Source organism: Macrotis lagotis, chromosome 6, assembly GCF_037893015.1.
Source record: "Macrotis lagotis isolate mMagLag1 chromosome 6, bilby.v1.9.chrom.fasta, whole genome shotgun sequence".
NCBI classification, from domain to species: Eukaryota; Metazoa; Chordata; class Mammalia; order Peramelemorphia; family Peramelidae; genus Macrotis; species Macrotis lagotis.
The window spans coordinates 44,574,492-44,602,069 of record NC_133663.1 but is presented as its reverse complement, the minus strand read 5'-3'; the positions used below and the strand labels follow the sequence as shown (position 1 = coordinate 44,602,069).

At 39.3% G+C, this 27,578-nt stretch overlaps 2 protein-coding genes across 8 annotated transcripts in view; one reads left to right on the top strand and one right to left on the bottom strand.

Moving 5' to 3' along the window:
• Positions 1-13,912, bottom strand: part of P2RY12 (purinergic receptor P2Y12) — a 54,273-nt gene extending 40,361 nt beyond the window's left edge. For all 4 annotated transcript variants that reach the window (XM_074191062.1, XM_074191064.1, XM_074191061.1 and 1 more), the window contains exon 1: positions 13,769-13,912. The gene's annotated coding sequence lies outside the window, so the exon portion shown is untranslated. The remainder of the gene's footprint in view (positions 1-13,768) is intronic.
• MED12L (mediator complex subunit 12L) overlaps positions 1-27,578 on the top strand; it is a 581,984-nt gene that overhangs the window by 522,227 nt on the left and 32,179 nt on the right. For all 4 annotated transcript variants that reach the window (XM_074191044.1, XM_074191045.1, XM_074191047.1 and 1 more), the window contains 13 exons: positions 2,902-3,104; positions 4,027-4,215; positions 5,911-5,985; positions 6,119-6,309; positions 7,653-7,814; positions 9,753-9,864; positions 11,753-11,842; positions 12,624-12,733; positions 13,238-13,373; positions 14,172-14,333; positions 16,067-16,429; positions 17,631-17,787; positions 20,935-21,176. In XM_074191044.1, coding sequence (XP_074047145.1) covers positions 2,902-3,104; positions 4,027-4,215; positions 5,911-5,985; positions 6,119-6,309; positions 7,653-7,814; positions 9,753-9,864; positions 11,753-11,842; positions 12,624-12,733; positions 13,238-13,373; positions 14,172-14,333; positions 16,067-16,429; positions 17,631-17,787; positions 20,935-21,176 — 2,192 coding nt within the window. The remainder of the gene's footprint in view (positions 1-2,901; positions 3,105-4,026; positions 4,216-5,910; positions 5,986-6,118; positions 6,310-7,652; positions 7,815-9,752; positions 9,865-11,752; positions 11,843-12,623; positions 12,734-13,237; positions 13,374-14,171; positions 14,334-16,066; positions 16,430-17,630; positions 17,788-20,934; positions 21,177-27,578) is intronic.

Here is a 27,578-nt window from a genome sequence, read left to right as displayed (position 1 = left end):
AGCTGGCCTAGACCAGAGTGTCATAAAGATAACTTTTTTTATTTGTGTTGCATCACTTTTTAACAATCTGAAGGCTCTGAGCCCCTTCTCAGAATAATGCAGATGAGAGATCTTCCACCAAGAGATGAAATGTAGAGAAAGAAGAGAGTCTTGGAGTATACCCCTAATCAAAACAGTAAAATAAAATGCATAGGACTAAATCAATTATACTGAAATAGTTATCAAAAAATTAAGATTAAGAACCCTTGGCAAAGTCTAAGATCTTATGTATTTTAGCCAACATGAGTAAGCTCACCATATTGCAGATTTTTAATAGAAATTTTCCAAAGACTGTCCTATTGAGACTTGCCTTCATTGATGTTAGAGTGGGATTAGTATCATCTTTTGAGTAGGATTCTACTTAATATTCATTACTGATGATGAAAATAAGAAAAGATAATTATATAAAGTGAATTTTTCCCAAAACTAGTTCTTTGAATAAATAATAGCACTTGATGTTTTCTATTCTCTCTATATATATTTATTTGCTTTCTTTCATTCTCTTCCACCCCCTCTAACCATACCTTCCCATTCTTATTTGCTAGACCATCTTCTGTATTTCACCCATTCACAGTGGGTGTACCCTAAGACTCTCTTCTGTCTCTATATTTCATCTCTTTACTCTCGTGTCATTTTTTTCAACACAAATAACTATCATATCTATGTATATGGTTCCTGTCTTGCTTACCAGTTGACTTTTGAACATTTTCAACTGAATCCCACAAGCATATAAAACTTAATCTGCTCACAAGAAATAAATCATATACTCAAAACTGGCTCCTTCCTAAACTTTGCTCTTTCTCTTGAAGCTGCCATGCTCCTTCTAGTCACTCATGTTTCCAAACTCTGTCTTTGTCCTTGACTCCTCATTCAGTTCACACATCCAAATACATTCCTAAATCTAAAACATTTCCCATATCTGCCCTCTTCTCTCCCTAGCTCAGGCTCCATCATGTTCGGCCTGGATGACTACATTAGCTCTTCTCATTTGTCCTTCTGACTCCAATCTCCTCTCTCCAATGTGACTTAAGACAAAACCTCATGCCCCTGCTCCAGAAATTCAGTGGTTCTCCATTACCCCTGTGATGAAATACAAATTCCTCTGTTTGAATGTAATAACCTTCACCTTTCCAAGACTCCTCATGAACTCTAATGACATTTTTGCTATTTCTCACATGCTATCAACCCATTCCATACCTTTGTATGTCCTCATGAACTCTAATGACATTTTTGCTGTTTCTCACATGCTATCAACCCATTCCATACCTTTGTATAGCCTGAGAATCTCAAGTTTCCTTTAAAACTCAAGTCACCTCCCCATATGAGACCTGACATCACCCCCACCACTATTAACTCCTGCCTTTTTTGTGTGCCTATATTTTTTCTTTATTTCCCATCAGCCATCATGCTTGATAAATGCTTATTCATTGAGTCATTAGCTTATGAATCCTCTCTGTGGGCATACCCCACTAGATGCTGGCATGCACTTTGGTCTCTGAGAAGCTCTGGCTTCTTTCATGGTTCTACTCATATCATATCCTATGGTGAGGGTCTCTTCTTGTTCCCTTAAGGATGCTCTTTTCCCTGCCCCAAATAATGAAAGAGGAGAGAGACTTAATTGTTTAAATGTTGTACCCTCTCCTAGTAAATTCTAAGTTCTTAATGAGTATAGACTGTTTTCTAATTTGTCATTTGTACCCTTAGCATTGTGCCCTGAATATGATATTAATAAATACTTGGTTGATTTGGAGAGCACAGGATATAGGGTCAATGTGGACTCTTTGGAGTTACTATAAATGTTGATCTCACAAATTCTACACCCTTACTTTAATAAACATATTAATACATATTAAGTCAAACTGATTTACCAATGGTTTTAAGCAGGGCTATTTTTCTCTGACTAGATGTGATTGACTGGAACACTCTGGTCATCCTAAATCAAGGCTTTCCTTTGCTCAGAAATGTTAATTTTTGAAAACTTCCTCAGCCTAGTAACTGATGCAAGTAGATTATTTTACAACTCTTACCCTGTGAATAAAAAAAATACAATTAAAAGATAGTCCTGCAAGGCCTAGCAGATATTGTGGCATCCTTGTTACCAATTCAGGTGAATGACTGCAAGAATGACTGACCCAATTCTACAATGGACAAAAAAAGTTTTCCTATTTCAAACTCTTCAGAAGGTTGTCCCAGCATTCAGGCAGTTCTGTCCAAAAGTATTCTTTCCTCCTCCTTCTTTCTGCGATTGGCCAAGAAAAAAGTGAATTAATTGCCTTGGATAATCAATGAAGCCCCCTAGCGGGGCTTCCTAAGTATGCCTTGCCCCTTTCCATTCCCAGGGAAATAGATCTCTCTGGTCAAGAAGGTCATAGTAAGGTAAGCTAAGGGTACCACCAGTCAAAACTTTTCTCTTGGTCCATGGAGAGAAAATTAATGGCTTTAAGAGGAAAGAAATGGAAAAGGGACATCTAGAAAGGTGAGTAAACCATTTTCTCGTTTATCAGTCAAATGAATTCTACGTATATTCACATTGAAAATAATGGGGACAAATGAACATGATATAATTTTTATGTGATTGTTGTTAGCACAATGTGGAATGTAGTTTTTTTTTAATTCTGGAGCAAGATCTTTAATATGAATTAAGGAAGATCAGGGGCCATTTTTCAAAAGAAGAATATTTTTCCTCTATTAGAAAATCCTCAAAAGTTCTCTCACTCTTTGTTCAATCATTTTTCTATGGCTTTATAGCATGTTGGATCCTCTGAGATTTCTACCTACCTATTTAAAGAGAGAAATGTTAACTTTTAAACCCTGTTTTGGCATGATGTTTAACTGGACCATTTCTGTGTTTCTGCTCCGTAGGAGATGCTGAAATTGGTAGCAACAGTAATGCCAACACCTTAAAAAGTGAGGACTTCACTATGAGGGGCTTACTGGACGACATGAATGATGATGATATTTGGAATGCCTCACAATCCATGAAACCATGTGGGAAAGTGGTTTCCATAGAAACCGCCAGCTTGAGCGAATACGCTCGCTACGTCCTACGCACGATCTGCCAGCAGGTACTTCTGCAGATTAGAGAGCAGTTCATTGTGATAGGAAGCTCCCTTTGAGGCTCTGATGCTTATTCAGTGGGAATCCCCATCTTTTTCTACATAACACTAAGAGTGGTGTGTTGAACTTCTCAACCACATTTGGTCTCTGGTTAACTAAGGCACCCAACTTAGCCTAGAATCATAAGACAATTGACATTCATGCAAATCTTAAAAATATAATTGGGGGAAATCCAAAGACTCAATCAATAACTATTTATTTAGTACCTACTGTGCTAGAGGATGAGGATACAAGGAAAGACAAAAGATCATCATTGCCCTTGAGAAGCTTACAGTTTAATGGGGGGGGGGGCAACTGTCCAACAAATTTACAGTTTTAGATCCTTTTAGATGTTCTTCGGTTCCCCATATTGGAATGAGAAGCGGTATAAGATTCTCTTTTTTTTTTAATGTTGCTACTTTTATTAGATTAATTTTTTTCCTATATTCCTACTTATTAGTGGAATCTGAAGGAAAAAAAGGCCTACCTTTAGTCTTTTTCTAAAAGAATGATATCTATATACCTATCAGATAACAAATGCCTATATGAAAGATTTGCAGTCTGGAAGAAGCAATAGGGGCAGAAGGATCCACTCCCATCAGGATGTGAAAGCAAGAAGATTTGAGTTTAAATCCCATCTTTTATCCTTCCTGACTACGTTTTTCTTGGTCAGTCATTTAACCACCCTGTGCCTCAGTTTCTTCCTTCTTAAATGAGGAGACTAGACTTTGTTCTTGGAGGATTCTTTGGCTCTCAGTCTTTGATCTATGGAATATCTTCATCCCTTGCTGAGCTGAAGTGGTAGCCTGGGCAATTGTCTTGCCAGCGAAGCAACCTTCACTATCTGCTTCTAAATAATAACCTGTTACCCTTTGATTACACCCTTTCCAGGAATGGGTTGGAGAACACTGTCTGAAGGAGCCTGAGAGATTGTGTACAGACAAAGATCTCATATTAGACCCTGTTCTTTCTCACAAGCAAGCACAGAAATTACTGCAATTGATCTGTTATCCTCACGGTATTAAAGAATGTACAGAGGGCGACGACGTCCAAAGACAACATATTAAGCGCATCCTTCAGGTAAATGATGTACATTTGTTCACACACTGCCAATAATACACGTGACCCTTCTTAGACATATTTTCCCTGGTTTTAAAATGGCACCTGGGAATTCCTTCCTCTTCTTTTTGGTTCTTTTTTTATTTTTCCAAATGGTGAATCCATTCTTGTTTTCAGTCAGCTGGAGTCTATATCTCCAAAACCCCAAATTGATATAGAGGTCCTCTGATTAATTCAAACACAAATTCTCTTAAACTCATAGTCTTCATCCTGACCTGTTCTTTCTCACAGGCCCCCATTTTACAACTAACCAGAAATCTTGAGATTCTTTCAGTTTCAGTCTGCAGGCATTTCTTAAGTCTTTACCATATATTTGGCACAAGAAATATTGTCTCAAAGACCAAAAAATATAGCTCCACCTCCCATCAAGGTTATAGTCTATGTACAAGCCAAGTAAATATAAAGAAATAATAATGAAGCAATGGTTTAATCCCAAACTGGCTTCTCCGTTACCATCTCTCTTACCTACACCTATCATTTGGTGCATAAACAAAAAAGACAAACTAATAATCCCCTTCAATTAGAACGTGAGTCCCTTGAGGGCAGGGACTATGTTTTGGCTCTCTTTGTCCTTGCCTGGCCCATAGTCTGCCTCTTAATCTGAGCTTGTTGATTGATGCGCTGATTTTTGTCTTCCCTTAAGCAAAATATTAATTACAAAGGTAAAGTGTTTGCAGAAAAATCAGGGGAAAAAAAGTACTTTTCAGTTATCTCCTTCTCTTCACCATTTGGAGATAATGGAATTCCCATTAACCAGAAATAAAGAATACCCATTAAGGATTGGACTCATGTATCAAATAGCACCTGTTTAGAAATGATGACTTGTTTTCTAGTTTCTCTGATTAATAGTTATCAGAATTTTGTGGAGCCAATGAGATAAGTTCTGTTCATACACACTATTACCTTCTAAATTTTTCTCTTACATGTTTAAACTGATTCATCTTTTAAGCTTTTAAAAACTTTTCAGTCTAACCTTATTTCCTCATTGCTGTGGTTAGTTATATAGTCTTATTACATTTTAAAGCCCAATTAAGAAAAGAGAAACATCAATGAACGGTTTTGTTGAATGTAGAGCCCTGGTGCCATTCACTGTCCCCATTCATACTTGTGCACAAACTATGTATGCTGATTGTATAACTCAAATCGGTTTACCTTTTTGTATTAAGATTATTTCACCAACTGCTTTAGTCAACAAGTTTTATATGAGTGAAAAAAATCAAAATTTTGCTTTTCTACTGACATTTCTGATTCTGGTCTCAACATTTACCATTAAAAATTAATTACATTAAAAAATAGCTATCAGAGATATGATTTGCCTTGGAACAGATATTGTTCAAAAATGTCATTTAGTAAACTAAAGACAGGGCAGGTTCTGGAACATCTTAAGTTTGAAAAATACCTTTTATACATGGAAAGGGGATACCTTGATCTAAGTGATTCCTTACCAGGACTCTGGAGTGATAGATCATGTGTCAGAACCTGCTTCTGTCTCTTCTTGTGTCACAGACCACTCACTTAAGCTCCATGGGCTTCAGTTTGCTTATTTGTAAAATGAAATGATCCTATCTTTATCAACCATTTTTTAGAAAAACAGCAACCGTAATATTAATTTGTGAATGGTTTATTATATAAATTAATTGCATAAATTTTACCCAGAATCTAGACCAATGGACTCTCAGACAGTCCTGGCTGGAACTCCAGTTAATGATCAAACAATGCATGAAGGAGCCTGTGAGTATTGCTTTGTTTTTCGACCTTTATTTCATTCTAACGATGTCCCGTCAAGTACCTCCATGTTCGGGTTTGTTCTTGGATTCATTTAAACTTGCCGTGAGTGTTCTAGTTTGCTTATGTTTTACTGTAGGGTTCTGGGTCTGTGGCTGAAATGAACTGCTTATTGGATAATATTGCAAAGACGACAATAGAAGTGTTTCAGCAATCCGCTGACTTAAACAATAACTCTTCTAACTCTGGTATAGGCCTCTTCAACCCAAATGCTATTGGAAATGGCGACACAAGTAACACAAGACAGAATGGTAAAAAGACATTCTTAAGGTATTTTTCCATGACTTTTTTTCCTATACTATACCTACAATGTGCAACAAATCCAATTGTTGTAATAGATATCAATTGTAGTTACAAGAGAACCACCTCGTCCCCAGAACAAAGAATAGGAAGAAGAATCAATAACTTGGGAAATAAAGTACCTAGTTATATTTATCTAACAAAGGGTTGAGTGAAGAACAGGTAGATAATAATTTAGGGATTTAAATATGAATTTGAAATCCAGAAATTTTGATATGTTGGAATCATAGCTTAAAAACCAATATTAACTAAGCACTTTGGGCTCCTTGACTGATATACCAATATTAGTTATTCCCATAGTTTGAGTCCCTCTACTTCTTTCAAATGGTATAGACATATTTATCCCCAAAGGGCATTACAAGATTTTGAATGGCTGAATCACTCTAGGGGGAAAAAAAAATCTGTTTTGTAGTTTTGCATGGAAGTGCATTTATTCTCTTCTGTTGTTTTGAAAGTACATTATTTTAAGATATAAAATGAAGGAGTAATGGAAGGGATGCTGGCAATGGAGAGGAAAGGAGCTGGGTTCACATGCAACACTTAACAAGCTCTGTAATGCTTTAGGAAATCACCTAACCTCAGTGTTGCTCTGGCACCCTTTAGGGCCTATTTCCCAGGTGGACTGTACTCTGCTTTAATGGAGGAACCTTCCAGGAGAAGAGTTTCCCAATCATATGTATTTGAACACTCTTGAATTAACTGACAGTGTTACAGAGAGTTTACTCTGCAGGAAAAAGAGAATTTCAAAATCTCAGCTTCAAAAAATACACATGGACCTGGGGGAAAAACAAAAATATTCCTAAGTCTATTTTAATCAGAAGTCATTTTTCCCCTTGTTTATTCTTTTTTTTTTTTATTATTTAAGACAATGGGGTTAAGTGACTTGCCCAAGGTCACACAGATAGGCAATTATTAAGTGTCTGAGGCTGGATCCGAACCCAAGTCTGCCTGACTCCAGGACTGGTGCTCTATCCACTCTGCCATCTAGCTGCTCCTCCCCTTATATATTCTAAAACATTTTGTGTGTTCTACCAGCTAGTTGCTATCATCTCTGACATCTGTTTTTCCATCAGAATGGATGGGTTGAACTCAGATGTTTGCTTGGTAAGATTCAATTTAATTCTTCAAACACTGAGCACCCACCATGTGCAAGGGACTGCCCAGAATGTTCAAAGACAGAGAGGAAGGCCCTTTGTGGATATCATGATGTGGCCTGGTTGACTTTGGGGGGGGCTCTAGCATTGTGCCTATAACAGAATAAAGGAAGGTGATTTTTGGAATGTTGTGATTTACAATTTTCTTGTGGTTTTTAGTTCTTCTGAACGCAGGGGTGTGTGGCTGGTGGCACCCCTCATTGCAAAGCTGCCCACTTCCGTTCAGGGTAGAGTGCTCAAAGCTGCTGGGGAAGAACTGGAGAAAGGACAGCACTTGGGATCCTCTTCAAAGAAAGAAAGAGATCGACAGAAGCAAAAAAGGTAAGACTGGAGACAATGCCTCTTTCCATCAGACTTGACAGGATAACAAACAGCCAGCCTCCTACAGACAGTGACTGAAAGAAAAAAAGTTAACAACCCGGCCCCTCAGGGCCAAAGATGCCAGTGTGAGGGACAGGTATATAAAACGATGGAACATTCTGAGCAGCTCAACCCTGGAGATCAAAGAGAGGAATCCTCACCACCACTGAATCATCACTCAACCTCACAGTGACTCACATTGCCTTCAGCCTTTTACTTCCCAATAGTGTTCTCAGTTCCTCTTTTCAAAATAAGATAATTTAAATTAATTGGATTTGTGAGATAATACTATTACTGGGAGATGAAGATTCCTAATATTCCTAATCTCTCCAAGAGAGAATTCCATCTGGTACCCAAAAGCAAAAAGAAGACCATAGGGCAACAGTTTGGGGAGTGGGAAAGAACCTTTGAAGAGTCCTCTCATTGTTCCAGTGAAGAAACTGAGGCCCAGTTAAGTACCCTGCCCTTTGTCACCCAGCAAGTGTCTGTGACAGGGTTGGTCCCAGGCCTCCTTGGCACTAAGCCAAGCATTCTACCCATTATACCATTTAATTGCCACTCTGTTTACTGTGTTTCCATGGGCAAGTCACTTTGCAGTAAAATAGGGAAATAAGACCTATAAATACTGTTGACTTCAAAGAGCTCAGGTCCATAAAGTACTTGGTAAACCTGAAAATACTATAAAAATGGGAGTTGTTATTATTACCACTGAAAGATTCCAGATGCTAATTTCATAATTGGAAGAAATTTCATTATCCCTCCCTGTCCCTACTGTGCCAACATTGTCAACAGTGTTTTCCACATTATTTTGCCTGTTAATTTTCCCTTCATCAATTTAACGGTACTCCAAACCCAACCTCAAACCTCTAGTTAATGAACTCTCTAAAAATTTTTTTTTAGTTTGTAATTGATTTTCATTTGATGTGTTATTCAAAGCAATTAGTATTCTATGATTATTATCTAAATTTCAGTTTTTAATGTGCTTTTCTGTGGACAGAGTAGGTCAAGATTGTTAGGACAGATTTGTAGAAAAAGAAATTGCAGTCCAGGACAGTTCACTGACTGGCCATAGTTGATTCTTAGACCTATGTATTCTGATTTCAAGCTGAGAATTTTACTCTATGATATTGTCTTTTCCCATTTTTCAGTTTAGAAGACAAGCACATTTGGTAGTGGAAGATCTGGGTTCAAATCTCGGCCCTACCATTTTCTATATGTGATGTTGGACCAGTTTTTATCTCTCTGCATCACAGATTCCTCATCTGTAAAAGAGATAATTGCAATAGCTAAGATCTTTTGATCTCTGTAAACCATCTTTTGGACAAGATGAAACATTGCACAGATGAGTCTTATTTTAGGAATGACATGAGGTGAATGAATTAGTAATATGTTGTGCGACCTTAGGAATAATATGTAATCAGATTCAACGATCTTTGTGAAGATCTTTGTAGTTTGGTAAATAGACTAGAACCCTAAATTTAAATATTTGTTAAGACTAAATTAATGATCTTCAAGAGCCTTTCTGTGCCTAAAATACAATATTCTCTCAGTTCTAATCTAATCTGAAAGGCCATAGCTTCATCCATAATGTTTTGAAAGTGGATTTTTCAGTTCTGTTTCTTGAAATGATACGCTAATTTCCCAGTCACCCTGCCCTTCTCCCCATCAGGAATCCAGTGAGTCTTTTACTCTCTGCCATCTTGGGGCATATTAAACTACTGAAAATATTGCAGTGCTTCTAAAATCTGGTTACCAAAGATGTGAATGAGTTCCTTCTTCTCTTGGCTTTTAAGAGTAAAGCAAATAAAAATAAACAACCAGAAGGAAGAAATTATATTGAGACAGGAAGTTATCATCCATTTTCCTAACTTAATCTACTTCCTTTTGCTTCCTTTATAGTATGTCTCTTTTAAGTCAACAACCTTTCCTCTCATTGGTACTTACCTGCCTTAAGGGACAAGATGAACAACGGGAAGGCCTCCTAACATCTCTTCAGAACCAAGTTAATCAGGTAACAGAGATGGATGATACAGAGCCAGACCAACTTGGATTTCACTGATTTCCTCATTCTCCTTTTGAGAAGTATCAAACCACTCCCCTCCATTTTTATCTAAAGCAGAGTTTGTTAACTTTTTGGCAGTTGCGGGAAGTTTATAGACCCCGTCTCACATCAGGGTTTTTAAATGCTTAAAGTAAAATTACAAAGACAACAATTGTAGGCAACTAGGTCATACCGGGCAGCTAGGTAGCCCGGTGGATAGAATGCTGGCCTTGGCATCAGAATGACCTGAGTTCAAATCTAACCTCAGATGCTGTATGACTCTGGATAAGTCACTTGTTTGCCTCAGTTTCCTCATCTGTAAAGTGAACTGGAGAGGGAAATGGTAAACTGGTCCAGTATCTCTGCCAAGAAACCCCAAATGGGGTAATGAAGAGTCAGCCAGGTACTAAAGTGACTGGACACACACCAGAATGCATGTTATGACAGGATCATTAAATCTCTTCTGTATGAAGGAAGGTTCAGGAATAAGATCCTTGATTAACAACGAACTACAGCTGGGCCTCTGGGTAAGCTGAGATAACCTAGAGACCGGACCTCCGGTTTACCAGTGACAGGAATCCTGGGTTAGGAAGCTCCCTTGCACTGGACAGGTCAGCACCTTAGAGAGCTGTCCACAGATAAAAGCGCTGACCCAGAGTCCCACTCCCACCTGTGTCAGGGACAGGGCTTGAAGCCAGGTCTTCCTGGCCCTCCTCAACCTAGCAAACTTTGTCCCCAAAACAAGCTTCTTCCCCTACTCCTGCCTCTACTTTGAGCTGCTTCCAAGAGCCCACCCCAGGTGTTCGCATGGACTATTTGTGCTCAGTCACAGCCAGATACACTGTAGTTTGTCTCTAACAAAGTCTTGTCGGTTTGGTCTTCTTTAATAATGAAGAATAAGAACCAACTAACAGTGGGAGGGATATTGTGGCACGTGGGGCTTGAAATCACAGGAAACAACACACTGAGAAACACAAGCAACCTTTTAGTCTGTATCTTGTCAAACTCTGAGGGCTCAGGACCTCTTCATACTTTTTTTTTTTTGCAAGGCAATGGGGTTAAGTGACTTGCCCAAGATCACACAGCTAGGTCATTATGTCTGAGGCCTGATTTGAACTCAAGTCCTAATTCCAGGGCCAGTGCTCTATCCACTGCATCACCTAGCTGCCCCTCCCTTTATACTTTTAAATTATTTTCATTGCCCTCCCAAAAAACTTGCCCAAGGTCATGCCACCAGTATCTGAAGCCATATTTGAACTCAGGGAAGATGAGTCTTCCTGACTCCTGACCCAGCACTCTATCCATTGTGCCACCTAACTGCTCCCATTTATATTGAATTTATTTGAAATTAAAACATCTTAGTATTATTATGAAAATAGTTTTGGTTTTACAGGGCTCCTGAAAGAATTTGGGGGGACTCATAAAGGTTCCTGGATCACATTTTGGGAACCTCTGTTTTGCTCTGTTCTGTTTTCCCATCCTAATAATAATAATAATAACTTTAAAAACCCTTATTATCAGAAGTGTTGAGAAGGAGTGAAAGTGACTGACCTGAATTTCACTTCCTTTAGCTGCCCTTCCTCCTGACTCAGAGCAACAGTAAAATGACCAAAATTCTTACATTAAGGGGAGGAGGAAGAAGAACCAAGACAAAAGCAAATTACTAAGATAAAATAAAAGCAAATAATGAGCTTTCAAGTATAATATTGTTCCTTTACAAAAATTGTTATTCTCCAATAAATGACAATTCACCACACAGTCTGGAGTTTGCCGTTGAAGGACAATGAAAGAAGCGTTTTAATATTGCACAAGAGAAAAATCCAATTCTCACAGAAAAACATGTATTTTTCAACCTTAGATTTTAAGTAACTGGAGAGAAGAACGTTACCAGGATGATGTGAAAGCAAGACAAATGATGCATGAGGCATTGCAACTGCGTCTTAATTTGGTAGGAGAAATACTTTGACTTTTCTTCTCTCAGTACTGGAATCAAATTCTAAATGAACCAGGTGAAAAATAGCTTTCATATCTGGTCTTCCAGGAACACTGTGTAATATGAAGCAGCTCATTTCATTCTTTGTTGCTTCTCTTTTTGGTTTGCCTGCCTCCTCTCAGGGGAGGTATTTCAGATACTGTCTAACCAGGGGATCTTGAACCTGACCTTGGAGAAGGGTAGGACAACGAAGAGTGCATTGCAAAGGGTTCTAGGACCTACAAGGGAAAGCAGGTTGCAATGGGTTCTAGTCCTACTTTTAGTCTGCCGTTGACTAGGTGTGGGACCTCTAGGGGTCTCATTTTTCCCATCTGTAAAATAGAGAGCATGCCAGGTAATCTCAAGGCAGAGGAGGGAGGAGGTTTCTGATTAGCAGAGCTGCTTTGAACTCCTTTTCTAGCTTAGCTCCCATCTTTTTATGTTCCTAAAACCACATGCTAACTGTTTATAAAAAATTGAAAACCAGATTTTTCTTTAGTTCAAACTGATTTCCCATTTTCTCTTCTGCTATAACTTAGTTCAGATTTTACAAATGTAAAGAATCTTGACTTCTTAACAATTTTTCCTCATCAAATGGGGAAAGGGAAGCCAGGGAGAGAGCAGGAAGGGAGAGGGGAGAGGGTAGCCTGCCAGACCCTGACTAATGCCCCTTGGGTTACCCACCCTCAGTGAGAGAGCTGAGGCTCCCTCTTAGTTTTATCTCTATTGTAGCCTTCTCTTGTATTTTCCATTCTAGGTAGGAGGAATGTTTGACACTGTACAAAGGAGCACCCAATGGACCACAGACTGGGCTCTTCTGCTCCTTCAGATAATAACTTCAGGAACTGTTGACATGCAGACTAACAAGTATGCTTTTTTATCGTTTCACATTTCTTTTCTTATATGTGTAGTATCTTATTTGTAGTACTTTCATTCAATGACAGCCCATTCTCCTGGTCACATTTTATATTTATATAAATATATCTATAGGTATAGATATATAGATATAGATGTTGATATATATATTGATATAGAGATAGATACATAGGTAAATATAGATATATAGAGATAGAGATAAATATAGATATATATGTTGATATATATTAATTTGGAGATAGTTATATAGATAAATACAGATGTAGATTATAGAGAGAGAGAGGAAGAGAGAGAAATGTGCATATATATATATACATATACATTTTTGGAGATTATATTTATATATATATATACATATATGTGAGAGAGGTATAGATAGATATAAAACATTTATGCATTGAAAGACAGCAACCAAGAACATAGGATTTTCCTCATTCTTCTTCTGAGAAGAAACATAATATTATTTTTTTTCATCTTTCTTCCCCCCCACCCCAGTGAATTATTCACCACCGTTCTTGATATGCTGGGTGTCCTAATCAATGGAACCTTAGCCTCTGACCTATCAAGCTCCTCCCAGGGTGGAGCTGAAGAAAACAAGAGAGCCTACATGAATCTAGTAAAGAAATTGAAAGTAAGTTTGTCGATCATAATTCTTTATCATATCCTCTTCACCTAAGGAAAATGATTAAAATAAGACACGCTCTGAATTGTGTGCTTATCTGATCTGAGATCTATAACCCAGAAAGTATCAGTATTGTTCCCCTGGTATTATTTCTCTTTTTATAGCATAAAGAAAATTTTTTCCAAAAGTTGCCTTAAGAGCTACACAAATAAGTAAGCAGAATGTCAAAACTGGGTTGAGATAGACAGTGCCACTGTTTCATCTGATAAGAAATTATCATTTTGCTAGAAACATCTAATATCAGTTTTCTTTCACCAACCACAAAACTTATCACTTCCAGTAAAAACCTTATCCAAAGAACACCCTCTGCCCCCTTAAAACACTCAAACACTTAGATGCCTTACCACCCAGAGGACCGAGAGGAGTCTGTGGTCTGCCCTTCCATAGGAGAAAGCTTTTCGGGGATCAGCTCCTGTATTCTGATTTCTCATGGCACTCTAAATCTTTGGTCATATTTATACTGGGTCGTTGATTGGACAACGGTATCTTGCTTTTATTTATGTACTATTTTTTGACTTGAATTGAAGAAATGAAAAAAAATTCAAGACAGAACTAAGTGTATGTACCCTTTCCCCCCAAACACACACACACACACACACACACACACACATACACTTAGTAATGCAGCATAAAATAAGTTCTTAAAGAACACTCATGCACCAGAAAAGGGAAATATTGCATAATGACGTTCCTCATTTCTTTCTGGCCATCCCCTTAATGTTCCTTTCCACTTCTCTTTTCCTCTAGAAAGAGCTGGGTGACAAACGGTCAGAGAGTATTGACAAAGTTCGCCAGCTGCTGCCTTTGCCAAAGCAGACCTGTGATGTCATCACTTGTGAGCCTATGGGGTCCCTGATTGACACGAAAGGCAACAAAATCGCAGGATTTGACTCCATAGATAAGAAACAGGCAAGAGTAAATGTTTTCTTTAAATCTCTACACCCCATTTTGCAGCTTTGCCTTGGCATTATGGAAAGCAGAGTCTTTGGGATGAGGCAACCCAAGGATATCCCAAGTCACTGATGAGTTTGGTAGACAGTGGAAGAGGACCCTTTTAGAGCTACCCTATTTTGCAGTTTCCAGATACTTTACTCATTGGGTTTTAATTTTTCAATTGCTCAGTGAAGGGGGAAGTAGCTGAACATTGTACACTTCAAACATGTATGTTAGCATGTTGAATCTCCATCATCAATGGTGAGGGTGAATGGAGAGGAAGGAAGAGAGGCTCCAAGGTTGGAGGCAAAAATTCTGGTTTCTGATCATTGTCCCTCTGACATTGTGTCGCTGAATGCTCATGGGCGTGTCATTTACCTAAGCCCCATATTTTTTCTCTCTGCAAAATGGAAATAATACCTCCTCTGCTTTCCTTCCTACATCATTGGGATTTTAGAGATAGGGCTAGGGACTTAGGCCTGTGATTTCATTAGGATAAGGTAAGGAAGCCCCATCTCTGTAACTGAAAATCTTGAAGTGAGTGACCTGGACCACCGAGAGTTTTAAGTGACTCACTACAAGTCACGAATCCAGTCTGTTTCTCTTGCTTGTCCTTTGTTCCTGAAGAGAAACAAGACATCAAGGAGATGATGCGTGACATGCAAGTGGATTGGATTTAAGTGAGGGAGGACTATGCCAAGTCACCAGCCTCATTTCCTTCTCTGCAAAGTCAGTGAGACTGAACTCAGACCCAGGTCTGCCTACCAACTGTCTACCATGCAGGGCTGCCTTTACCCAAGTCCGTTGTGAAGCTAAAATGAAATGATATGTGAAAAGTACTTAGTGATCTAAAACAGTTAAATAATGCTATTAATTACTGTGATTAAAAATAGAGCCAAGTATCCTGTTTAAATTAGTCACTATGTTAGGACACGGTCCCTACCTGCAGTGAACTTAACATTTGATGAGGGAGATGACAAATACCTGTAAAAATACCTGGAGCATAAATAGGAAGTTAATAAATACAACTATATAGACAGTAACTAAGTATAGGGAGGTTTGGGAAGGGCACCGGTGTTGCTTGAGCTGCATTTAAAAAAAAAAGGAGGGATTCTGGGAGATGGGGGGGGGGGGCTGGTGCAAAAGCATGGAAATGAAAGATTGAGTGCAGCAAGTGAGGAGCGCAGGGAAGACCAGTTTGGAGGGATCCTGAGTCCAGGAGGAGTCCGCTGAGGCAGGAAAGATAGGCGAAGGCCAAGCAAGAGGTGAGGAGGAAATGCCTTCCAACTAAGGGATAGCCAGAGCAAAGTGCAGAAATGCAACTTTATACAAGTATAATGATGTGTACAAATTTAATGTATGATTAGAATGTACCCTGAATAGGGGATAGCTGGAGGGACACCCTAATGCAAAGAGCACTGCAGTCAGGAGGATCTGAGTTCAAATTTGGCCTCAGTTGCTTCCTGGCTGTGTGACCCTGAGCAAATCCTGATTGCCTCAAAAAAAAAAAAAAGAAGAAGAAGAATATACTCTTAAGTGTATTTGCCTTAAAAAATTATTTTTATTTTTTAAAAAATGAATTGTATTTAGTTCACCTAATAGTGTATTATATATTTAAATTTATTTTATTTTAATATTTTTCTTGTAATTTGGGTTTGGCTGTGATGTGTTTTAGTTGGTGGCTTCATAGACCATTCTTTTGCAAATAGGGTCTACAAGTGTCCACAAAACAGAAAGTATCCCCATGGGATTTATTTGAAGGTCACAAAAATCCGGCTCCACTCTCATGGGCCTGGTTTGGCACCGTTCGAGTGGACAGAAAGGTGATCAAGTATGAGGAACAGCATCATCTTCTCCTCTACCATACCCACCCTACCCCCAAGCCCCGAAGCTACTACCTCGAGCCTCTCCCTCTGCCTCCCGAAGAGGAAGAAGAAGAGCCAACCACGCCAGTCTCTCAGGAACCAGAAAGAAAATCAGCTGAGCTGTCAGATCAGGGAAAGACCACAGCTGATGAGGAGAAGAAAACAAAAGGAAGGAAGCGAAAGACAAAGTCAAATTCAAGAGTTGATGTGAGTATAAGAGAACCCGCTCAAAGCTCCTCTAGAGCACCTGGCCCTGAAGCATCTGAGCATGTCCATGCCTGGTTGGTCCCATCCCCTCTTGAGCAGCAGCATCACAGAGCTCCCTATAATTTAAATGGTGCTCACCAAAAGAAGGATCTATTGGTTGACCATTGGGTACATTGCATAGTAGGTTGCTACTTTGGGAGATTGAGACACTGGGTTCCAGCCCTAGATATACCTGTTATTGCCAATGGGGGCCCCAGCAAGAAGAATCATTTTCATGAGTTCAAAGCTGTTCTCATACTCTTACTAGCCTCAGTTCCTCATCTGGAAAAGAAGATAGTAAACCATTCTAGTATCTTTGCCAAGAGAAACCCAAGTGGGGTCACAAAGAGTTGGATAAAACTGAAAAATGACTGAACAATTACAACAAAATGGTGTTGACAGATGACAACCATTGAGTTGTTCTCAAAACTAAACAATCTTATGCAAATATTTTTTTACTGAATGTGATCAGTTTGCTAATTCTTGCAAAATAAAATTAATAATCTCTTATTGCCACTCTTGAAAATGGAGGCAGGGCAGCTAGGTGGCACAGTGAATAGAGCACCAGCCTTGGAGTCAGGAGTACCTGGGTTCAAATCCGGCCTCAGACACTTAATAATTACCTAGCTGTGTGGCCTTGGGCAAGCCACTTAACCCCATTGCCTTGAAAAATCTAAAAAAAAAAAATGGAGGCATGCTTTCTGCTCTTAGTTCCCCCTATAATTTTTATTTTAACTCTTCCTGTAATCATCATCTTCCACATTGCTCTACATCCATGATGGTTTGAGACAAGCCCTCCTTCAAGCCCAGAAAATTTGAGACAAATTTTAGGTCTCTTTGGAATGGGCCTCATTGCTGAGTAGGTCACCAAGTACCCTGTTTTAACTCTGCCTCATATTCATCATTAGTCCTTTGATCTCCTAAAAGCAGGATACAAGATGGAGTGTTTTAATTAAAATCTTTCCTTCAACTGGTTTTTTAAAAACAGAGAGAGATTTGCAGAGAGCATGTTAAACTGCCATTCTCTCTTGTCTTTATGTCTTTAAAAATATCTTTGCAGCCTACAAGAGGACATGTCTCAAATAACTTGGTAGGAAAAATCTGCATTATTCACGTAGTATGTGGAATGTAATAACATTTCTTCTTTCCATGTACTTTGAAGGAATATCCCCAGAACAACATATACCGAGTGCCTCCCAATTACTCGCCAATCTCCTCCCAAATGATGCACCACCCTCAGTCAGCATTATGGGGCTACAATATTATGGGACAACCACAACAACCTGGCTTCTTCCTGCAGAATCAGTCACTTGCACCAGGTATGTGAAAGGTGGAGCGTGATCATGGAACTCATCAATGGCCTTTGGTTTTTTTCTCCCATTCCTCTGAAGAGTTTTTTAAAAATATACCTGAAACAGCCATCCAAATCACTGATATTTTGAATAATTACTCTAGAGAATAAGCAGTTGGATGCTTGGCTATAAAAGCAGTGATATTCCCTTCACACAGAGTTCTTTTTAAAAAAAAAATACAATTTTATTGATATTGTCTCCTAGAATATCAGAATTTCTCCTAGGATCCCTTTTCATTTTATTTAAAGTAAAACCCATCCCAGTTTCTATATGTAGTAACATTGGTCTTAAAGAAAAGCTATTTATTTATTGAACCATCCCAAATAAGAAGAGTTAATTATAAATGAAGCAAATCATACAAGTAATCTGGTCTATTCAAATTATCTTTAGAACAAAACATATTTTATTTCTCCATCTCTCATATTGACAAGTACAGTATTTTGTACATTTAAGTGATAAATAATCAGTGAATATTTACATGAATGAAAATCTAGTTATTTTACTTAAACTTACTTGATTTTCTGTTGATCAATTTTTAAATAGCTTGGGCGGGTTAGATAATAAGAACATACATTGAATACCTTTTGCATTATTTTCTTTAAAGTAAAAGTATAATTTTAGTTTTTGCCTATGTAATTTATTCAGCATATATTTTTAATAGTCTATGGGGCATCAGGAAAGCCAGATGGTGCAGTGAATAGAGCACCGGCCCTGGAGTCAGGAGACCCGAGTTCAAATTCGGCCTCAGACACTTAATAATTACCTTGCTGTGTGACCTTTGACAAGTCACTTAAACCCATTGCCTTGCCAAAAAAAAAAAAGTCTATGGGACTTAGGCATTGATTATGGCTACTTTCATTGATTGATAGTTATTTCACTGTATTTATAGTTACTAATCATCCCCAAGAGAATTATATTTCTTTTTCATAAAAATAATGATTATTTAAGTATCTTCAAAATATTTATTATGGGTGAGGTCAATTCTGTTTCATAAAACAGAAAAGCTTTAGAATGTGGAAGGTGGTTTCTGAGACATCAATTTGCCATGTGATATTAAGCAATTTTGGTTATATTAGGCTCAGACATTCTTTTTCAGGATGATGAGAAGTTTGCTGTAAAAATAGGACCTAAGAAGTGCTGAGTTCTCTTTTTAATCACATTGTCCACTTCTGGCTTTGGGGTGTGCCAGAACTTTCTTGTCAAAATCTTTGAAATCTTGCTAAGCCTGGTTTATCTAATGATTAATCTATTTCTCTGACTCAGCAGTCAGAAACAGGATTGCATAAATCAACTTAAAGTTGATTTAGAATGATGTTAGAGTTCCTCTTTTTTAACCATAATTATCTGTTACTTATGCCCACTCTGTAAAACTATAGCCAAAGCTTTTACTTTCTATGCAGAGATTCATTAAGAAAATGCCAATTTGGAGTAGGCTCACTAGATTTAGAGTATTAATGACTAGTGTCCTTTATTTAAAGTTGTTAGAAAGACTAGGGATCATTTAATTGTGACTTATTCCGGGTTATATTATCATGGAATCATAGATTCTCAAAATTTTAGAGTGGAAGGAACCTCATGAGGTCATAGGAGGGCATGACAACCTAGAGCCAATTAGTTCAACGTCTTCATTGGATAGAAAAGGAAACTGAGGCACAGAGATTTTTTTTTATGTGACTTGCCCCAGTGACTCAGGTAATAAGTTGTAGAACTGGAATCAAAACCTAGAGCTTAGATCAGATTTCAAATGAGACTCCTTATTAGCTAGTCCAACTCATAGTTGACCAAAAGTCCTATCAAAAAATATCTTTTATTAACTGACTGTCCCAAATTTCCTGAAGACATTCCATGAGGGAAAATTTTTACCCTCCAGAATGGGGACATTTTGGTTTTTGGATGGCTCGTGTTGTTATAAAACTTTTTGTTTTTTAATTTTCTTAGATTTAACCAAAATCTCTTTCTGCTGTTTCCTCTGTGGTGCCCGGGTCTACCCTCTGAGGCTATAGTTTTAGGTGTGCCCGTCCTACTGGTGGAGAGGGTTTTTGTCTTTTGTCTCTTTTTGCATTGGACCGATTGGGCCTGCTTCTTCCTCTCACACCCGTCTCCAGGCTAAAATATTGTCCAGTTCTTCTGTAGTCTCATCTTGCATGTCTTCCACAACCTGCTTTTCTCCCATCCGTGTCCTTCCTCAAAGACGGTGCCTAGAACACATTGCTCAAAAGGTGATGTGATTCCCTCTGTGGGCAGTTGGGCAGAACTGGAGAGAGACCTGGCCTTGGAGCCAGGAGGCCCAAAAGACAAGTCCCACGACTGATCATCCTGGCTGTGTATTTGCTTCATATCCCTAAGAGTCTGGGTGGTTCAAAAAATAAGAAAGCTCGCCTAGAGAAATCCCAGATGTGGCCCGATCTGCTCTGCTTGCATAATGCCACCCAGGGTCATGCTAGCTTTTCACAACCATTATGTCACAATGGTTGTTCTAGATCTAGAAAGGGAAACTTTTGAAGAAAATGTAAGCAGAAAAGAGAAAATGGAAGCAGAGAAGAGTGATCTAAAGGGAAAGAAAGGGTCAAGCAGGGAATGGACCTGCCCACAAGCCATGGAAGACACAGGGCTTCCACCCTGGCAAGGGGAGCGTGACCGCTTTACCCAGGCCCTTGGAGTTAGACAGCCTCATGTTTCAGAGGCGAGACTTCCTGCCTGTGTCTTTCTGATATAGTGCGCTCTCTATAAACACTGCCGTTCCCTTTTAGCCTCTAAAAAGATGGCAGTGATGGCGGTGGTCCTTCATCTTTGACAAGGACCATGACTATCAGGGAGGAGGTGCATCATAGTAATCAATCCTAGAACCAACTAGGCTCACTTGGGATCCTTTATTCCTTCCTCCGCCACCACCCCATGCTCTTCTTTCTGCCAAATGGGCTCTCTTCCTTTGCTGTAATAAACTAACTCAAATCCATTAACATCTGCTTAAATGTTACTCTGTTTGGTTTCCAAAAGCCTTCCTGACTCTGTTTGACACAAGCTGGTTTGGTCCCTGAGGTTTAGGGATTGTCTGTGGTGTGCCTCCCTGGTCCAGAGTCTGGAGGGGGCTTCTTATGCTGTTGTTTGTCCTAGGAGGCTCCCGACTGGACCCCACAGCTTCCTTTGTCCCCACCAACACGAAGCAGGCCCTCTCCAACATGCTGCAGAGACGCTCGGGCTCCATGATGCAGCCCCCCGCCATCCATGCCATCACCTCCCAGCAGCAGCTAATCCAGATGAAGCTCATGCAGCAGCAGCAGCAACAGCAGCAGCAGCAGCAGCAGCAGCAGCAGCGGCTGCTCAGGCAGCAGACCCAGTCGAGGCCGTTCCAGCAGGTTTGTCCAGACCCACCACCCACTGCAGTCTCTCCACCAGCTGCTGGGCTGTCTGTGTCTACGTGTGTGTGTGTGTGTGTGTGTCTGTGTCTGTATCTACGTGTGTGTGTGTGTGTGCCCACCATCCATCCACACACATCCATGAGCCTATGCACAGGGGTCCTTCCATAGACATAATGTATGGGTACATTCATTCCACCACTCTGTGTTGACTTGTAGCTTCCATCAAAGAGATATGTTGATGATTTTAGACCTTGCAGATGTCTTTAAAAAGAGGTGATCTTCTCCTGCCCTTCCCAAGAGACAGGATGAGGGCCACACGCCTTCCCTGCTGCGGGCCTGCCCTGGGTAATCCTGCCTCCCACCTTGTCCCTGCCTTGCTTGCTTTCGGTCCCTTCTCCAGTGCTGTTAGGTGTATGCTCACCTCCGTAGCTAAGCTGAGCTCCTTGAGGTCAGGGTCTGATCTGGTTTCTCCATTGGATCACTGTAGGGGCCTTCCCCTGAACTTCAGTAGAGGAAACATTCCCATCCACTTCATTGCCTTATTCTTCCATGCCTACACAATGCATGAAGCTGTATTAAGTTTTGTAGAATTTACAGATTTGGGGACAAAGAGAGTCTTCATCACCCTTTTTGAAAAATGTACAAGAACAAATAAAAAGAGTTAAAAAGAATTTTACAGGCTCAAGAGGAAGCCCTGGGGGCAACTAGGTGATGCTAGGTGAGTTGAGCACCTGGCCCTGGAGTCAGGAGGACCTGAATTCAAATTCAACCCCAGATACTTGATACATACCACCCTAGTCATGGCCTTGCCAGAGATAGGACTTGATCTCAGGACTTCCTGACTCCAGAGCTTACTCTCCATCCATTACTGCCTCCCTTAATTCTATCAGATATTCAACAAATGTTTATCAGCTACCAGAGACTAGGGGAAGGGGAATTAAGAGATAAATGAGGTGTGGCTTTATTGGAATTAACAGGACTTGGCAACTGATGGGATGGAGGAGAAAGAAGAGAGAAAGCTTACTCAAAGCTTGGAGTGGAAGGAGTGGCCTCATTGACAGAAATAGAAAAGATAGTAAAAGGAAAAAGATTTGAGGGAAAAGAATAAATTTAGCTTTAAACATCCTGTTCTTGAGGTATTGGCATTCTGTACAGTGGATGTCCAGTGAACAATCAGAGATGAGGCTTTGGAGGTTGGTGGTGGTTATTGTTGCTTGTCCTTCATTCTTAAAGAGGAATATGATGTCAGAAAAGTGATGTCATGACATGCATTGAATTAAATTTAAGTGAGGGAGGACTGAACAAAGTCACCAGCCTCACTTTCTCCTCTCGAGCCATCCGGGTCTAGTGGCCAGACATAGATCCGAATGACTGGTGATGGCCCTGGATGCAGTGTGTAATGTAGGATTCCGTTAGGGCAAGGACAATTTATGTTTTTATGATAGGGACTTAATAAAAACTTGATTGGTAAAATAAGCCAAAAACAGTTAAAGCCAGAGATGTGAATGTGGAATCATCCCTATAGAGTTGATTGTTGTGTTACTTGAAGTTCTTAAAGTTAAATTCTTAAAGTTTGAATGTGTCAAAATGCCCTCTAATGGCTTTTTAAAAACTCTACTTGTATATTAAAAGCAAAGTCTCTTGACAATATTCCTCTTTCAGAGTATAGTTGTTCCCATTTGACTATTTGCAGTTAGGTGAAAAATATCGACATATGAATCATAGCATGAAAATTTCCTTAAAATTCACTTTTTTATGGAATTCAACAGTAGAATGAAGGCAGTGGCAAATCTGAGGTCAAGGTCAGCCTCCTCAAAGGCAGTTTAGAGTTGATTTAAGGGAACCTTAGATTATTCTACTGCCCCTCAAATGTCACTCTGAAGGGACTTGAAACTTTGTCCTTTGTCACAGTAATTGAAATTCACACCAGCTTGAGATGCAGTAGCCTCAAAGGAGTCCAGAGCTGTGCTTTGAGCCGACAGCTCCGACTTCCTATGGATAATCACTGCATCACTTCTTAGGGACAGACCAGAGAAGAGGTTCCAGACCCATTTTTTTTTCTTCGCTTCCTTTTTTGCCTCTCCCTCTTCCCCCCCTTCTCCCCCTCTTTCTTTTTCCTTCTTTCCCTCCTTCCTTCTCCTCTCTGACTTGTTCTCCTCTACCTTTCTCATTTCCCCTCCCTCTCCCTCTCTCCCTATCCCTCAGATTTGGATCTTAATGATTGTAATCCAGGGAGATCCCCTGAGACTCGGAGAAATAATTCAAGACCATTCTCTATGGGAAAAATTATCTATTTTATGAGTCATTGTTATGGATTATACTTTTATTATATAACTGTCATTCCTAATAGATATGTATATGATTAAGTTAATAATTCCCTTTATTCCCAAGCATATGGTCCAAGACCCTAAGGGGTTAGTCATTCATTTTATATTATAGTGACAAGTTCAATTAGGAGTTAAGAATTCCCATATATTTTGATGTTGTGAGGGTGCCCATTAAGTGCCTCTCTTTTTAAAATAGAACTGTAGCTATTTTGGGGGTTCATCTTTGCTGATATATTCAGATCCAGGCCAGAAGATTCAAGGAGTCCTAATAATCTCAATAGATTTAGGAGTATAACAGACTTCCAAACTAATAGACTCCTTACTTAGAAAATGGCTCATTATCTATAAAATGGACAAGAACATCTTTAATTAAGGACAAGGAGAATCTTTCATTTTTTTTGATCCCCAGTGCTTTCTATGTGCTTAATAAATCTTTGTTGAATTCAATTACATTGAATTTATTTGACAAATTACAAAATCAGGATATTGGATTAGTATCATTGGTTCATTCCTTAGTATGTATTTTTAATAGGTACTAAGGGAGTAGGAATTTTGAAGAAATGGGCCAAGATTAGAAAAGGTTTTTGCAACTTATAGAGAAGAATTCAGAGGAATTTGGAAGTGAGAAGGAAAAGATAACTCAAGGATGTCTTGCCAGGCACTGGGTCTTTGAAGGTGGGAAACAGAGGAAATGATTTACAAACAATTTTCCTTTTGAATTTTGCCTAATGCTCATAAAAAATTCAAAGACATGTTGAATGAAGTTTATAAACTATGATGATGTTAATTATTGAAATTAAGCAAGTCTCTCAAAGCCCAAGTCAATTTTTCAAATTTAGAAGAATTCATGGGGCATATGGAAAAAACAATTATCTGGGTTCATAGTTTTTTAGTAAGAGTATTTGTTGAAGTTAAGATGGCAGGGATTTTCACCTCCATCCACAGTTCAGTTCTCTATATCACATGGTTTGTGTTAGGTACTATGCTCAAAGCAAAGAGGATACAAAAGCCAAACATCCTCCGGCCTCAAGATTACATTCTGCTAGGAGGACAGACTTTGTCTACATAGAAGTAAAATATGAGATAAGAGAACAGCCTGAAGTAGCTGGCTCTTGAGTTAAACCCTTCTAAAGCTTGAGCAAATGATATGAAATTAAGTTTCATGTCTTCACAATGAAGGCAGTCTGGGTTCAAATGCTGCTTCATACACAGACAAGTCCCTTAACCTCTCTCTCTGCCCCAGACCACTGTCAAAGACTATAAAGACAAATTACAAATCTGCTTTGGTGAGAGAGAATTTCCATAGCTTAACCTCCTTTCCCAATGAAATCAGAAGTCTGGACCATAAACAAAAAGAAGGAAAAGAAAAAAGAGTGACCTAGGAGTTTCACCCCTTGGATCACTTTAACTAAAAATCTATGACCTTATGTCTAAGTATTCTTGTAAAATAAATTAATCCTTTAACCACAAGCTCTCATAAACAATGAATGTATAGTCTGCTGTCAGGTGTTTGGGCTGTTTTTTAAGATGTTGGCTTATAAGTCAAGGGGGAATTAATACTCCCCCCACTTCTAATGTGAAAAAAAATTTTACAGATTTTAATTTTAAAGGCCTATTCTGCCCACTTACTCCCAAGGAAAACATATCAATCTTCACTAATGAATGAAACTTTACATGAATAAAGTAACAAGCAGGACCTAAAAGTCTTCAGAAAAGTTCACAATTATATGAAGACCCCAGACCATGCATTCCCAACTTAGAAATGGGAGTATTTTAAGAGGAGGCAGATTCCCTCTAAATGGCCTTGAAGGAAAGATACCCAGAGATCTGGTTATTTTCTGTAAAACCCCCCCCCAAGCAAAATCAACAGCCAAAATAATCCTTCTCCCCTCCAAATGTTGTACTCACTTTCTTAAGCAATATCCCCCAATGTTATAATTTCCATCTTAATAACCCCATCCCCCACAAAGTTGTAACAACCATCTTAACCAAATCTCTCCAGTGCCATCATCACCTTCTTAATAATATTCCCCCCAACGATATAAAAATAACTGTCCTAACCAAATCTCCCCAATGTTATAACCATCTTAACCTGATATTATAATAGCCATCTTAATCAAACCCACCTCCCCAAATTTGTAATAAACAGCTAGGTGGCGCAGTGGATAGAGCACTGGCCCTGAAGTCAGGAGTACCTGAGTTCAAATCCAGCCTCAGATACTTAATAATTACTTAGCCGTGTGGCCTTGGGCAAGCCACTTAACCCCATTGCCTTGCAAAATCTAAAAAAAAAAAAAATAAGCATGTTAACCATCCCCCAATATATAACCATGTTAATCAATACCCCCTAACCTAATGTTATTATCACCATCTTAACCAAACCCAATGATGTTATAATAGCCATCGTAACCAACACCTTTCCTCTATAGTGCCCTGATAACCATCTTAACCAATCCCATCTCCCCCTCACCCCAAATGTTATAATAACTATCTTAAATCACCTGGGTTATTATGGGTATGTTCTTAATGGACAAACCAGTTTTGGTCCAGACTCATGATTTCTTCAGCATTAGGGACTCCCAAAATGGAAACTCTCACTTTATATGTTGGATACACATCATCGACTCATCTGGAACTGAGATGCTTAGAGAGATGCCTGTAGATGCCCAGAGGTTAGATCACTTAAACATGGAGTCTAGTTCATCTTCAGAGCTTCTTATATCATAAATAACTCTTTTTGTATTAGCTGGAGCTTTTCTATTGGACCTCACATTTTGGTAAACTTTACTTTGGAGATCAAAGGATTTCTTCTCCTCCATTCTTTGCATATTTCCAATTGAAATGGTATGACCCACCCCCAACACACATTTCTAACACATCTGGTACTATTCTTGTAGGTGCTCAGGGGTATGAACACACAGAAAAAGCAAAAATGCCCCTGACTTCTTGGAACTTGCATTTCAATGGAAGAATCTCTCAATCAAGAATAATTTATGAAGCACCTTCCTTGTGCCCAGGCACTATGGTCAGAGCCAGGGAGACTAAAAAGAGGCAGAAAAACAGAGTCCCTGTCCTCAAGGAGCTTACGGTCAAATGAGGGAGACAACATGCTAACAGATATACAATGCTAGCTGTTTAAGGATAACCAGGGAATATTTACCAGAGGGAAAGTCTTGAAACTAAGAGAGGCTGGGGCAGAGCTCTTGTAGGAGGTCTGTGGTTAGAGGAGAGGAAGAAGAGCATGGGTATAGAACATGCTGGGAGGCAAAAAATGGGGATGTCTTCCACATAACCCAGTCAAGGAGACAGTGTCGCTGGATTGAGGAGGAAGGCATGAGAAGACCAGAAAAGTAGAAAGCCAATGAGAACATTTTGTATTTGATCCTGGAGGGGCTAGGGAGTCCTGGAGTTTATTGAGTCTGGGGAAAATCATCTTAGTGGCTGAATGGAGAATGGCTTAGTGGGGAGAGACTTGAGGGAGGGGTCATATACCCTCCAAAAAAATGCAAAAGAAGAGAACATACACAGTAACAGTGGATGAAAGGCAACTTTGGAGGGGATGGCACCAGAACCAGAGAGCCTGGGAAAGCCTTCCTGCTTGAAAGTGGTGGCTGAGTGAGTGTTGAAGGAAGATCACGGGAGGCAGACAAAAACATGGAGGGGGAGGTGGACATCATGTGTGAGAAGGACAAGCAGTACAGGATGGCTGGATCGTGAAGGAACTGGAAGTACACCTTGTGTAAAAAGACAGGAAGAGGTCAAGGAGTTAAGAGCTTTCAATGCTCAAAGAAAATTAAAACTTAATTAGGGGGGTGGCTAGGTGACATTGTGGATAAAGCGCCAGCCTTGGAGTCAGGAGTACCTGGGTTCAAATCCAGTCTCAGACACTTAATTAATTACCTAACCATGGGGCCTTGGGCAAGCCACTTAACCCCATTTGCCTTGCAAAAACCTAAAAAAAAAACAAACAAAAAAAACTTAATTAGATAGGCAACAACCACCTTCTCACCTACAGGAGGAGGCATTTTCTCACCTTTTCTGAAGTGGGAAAATCACCTGTAGACATTACCTT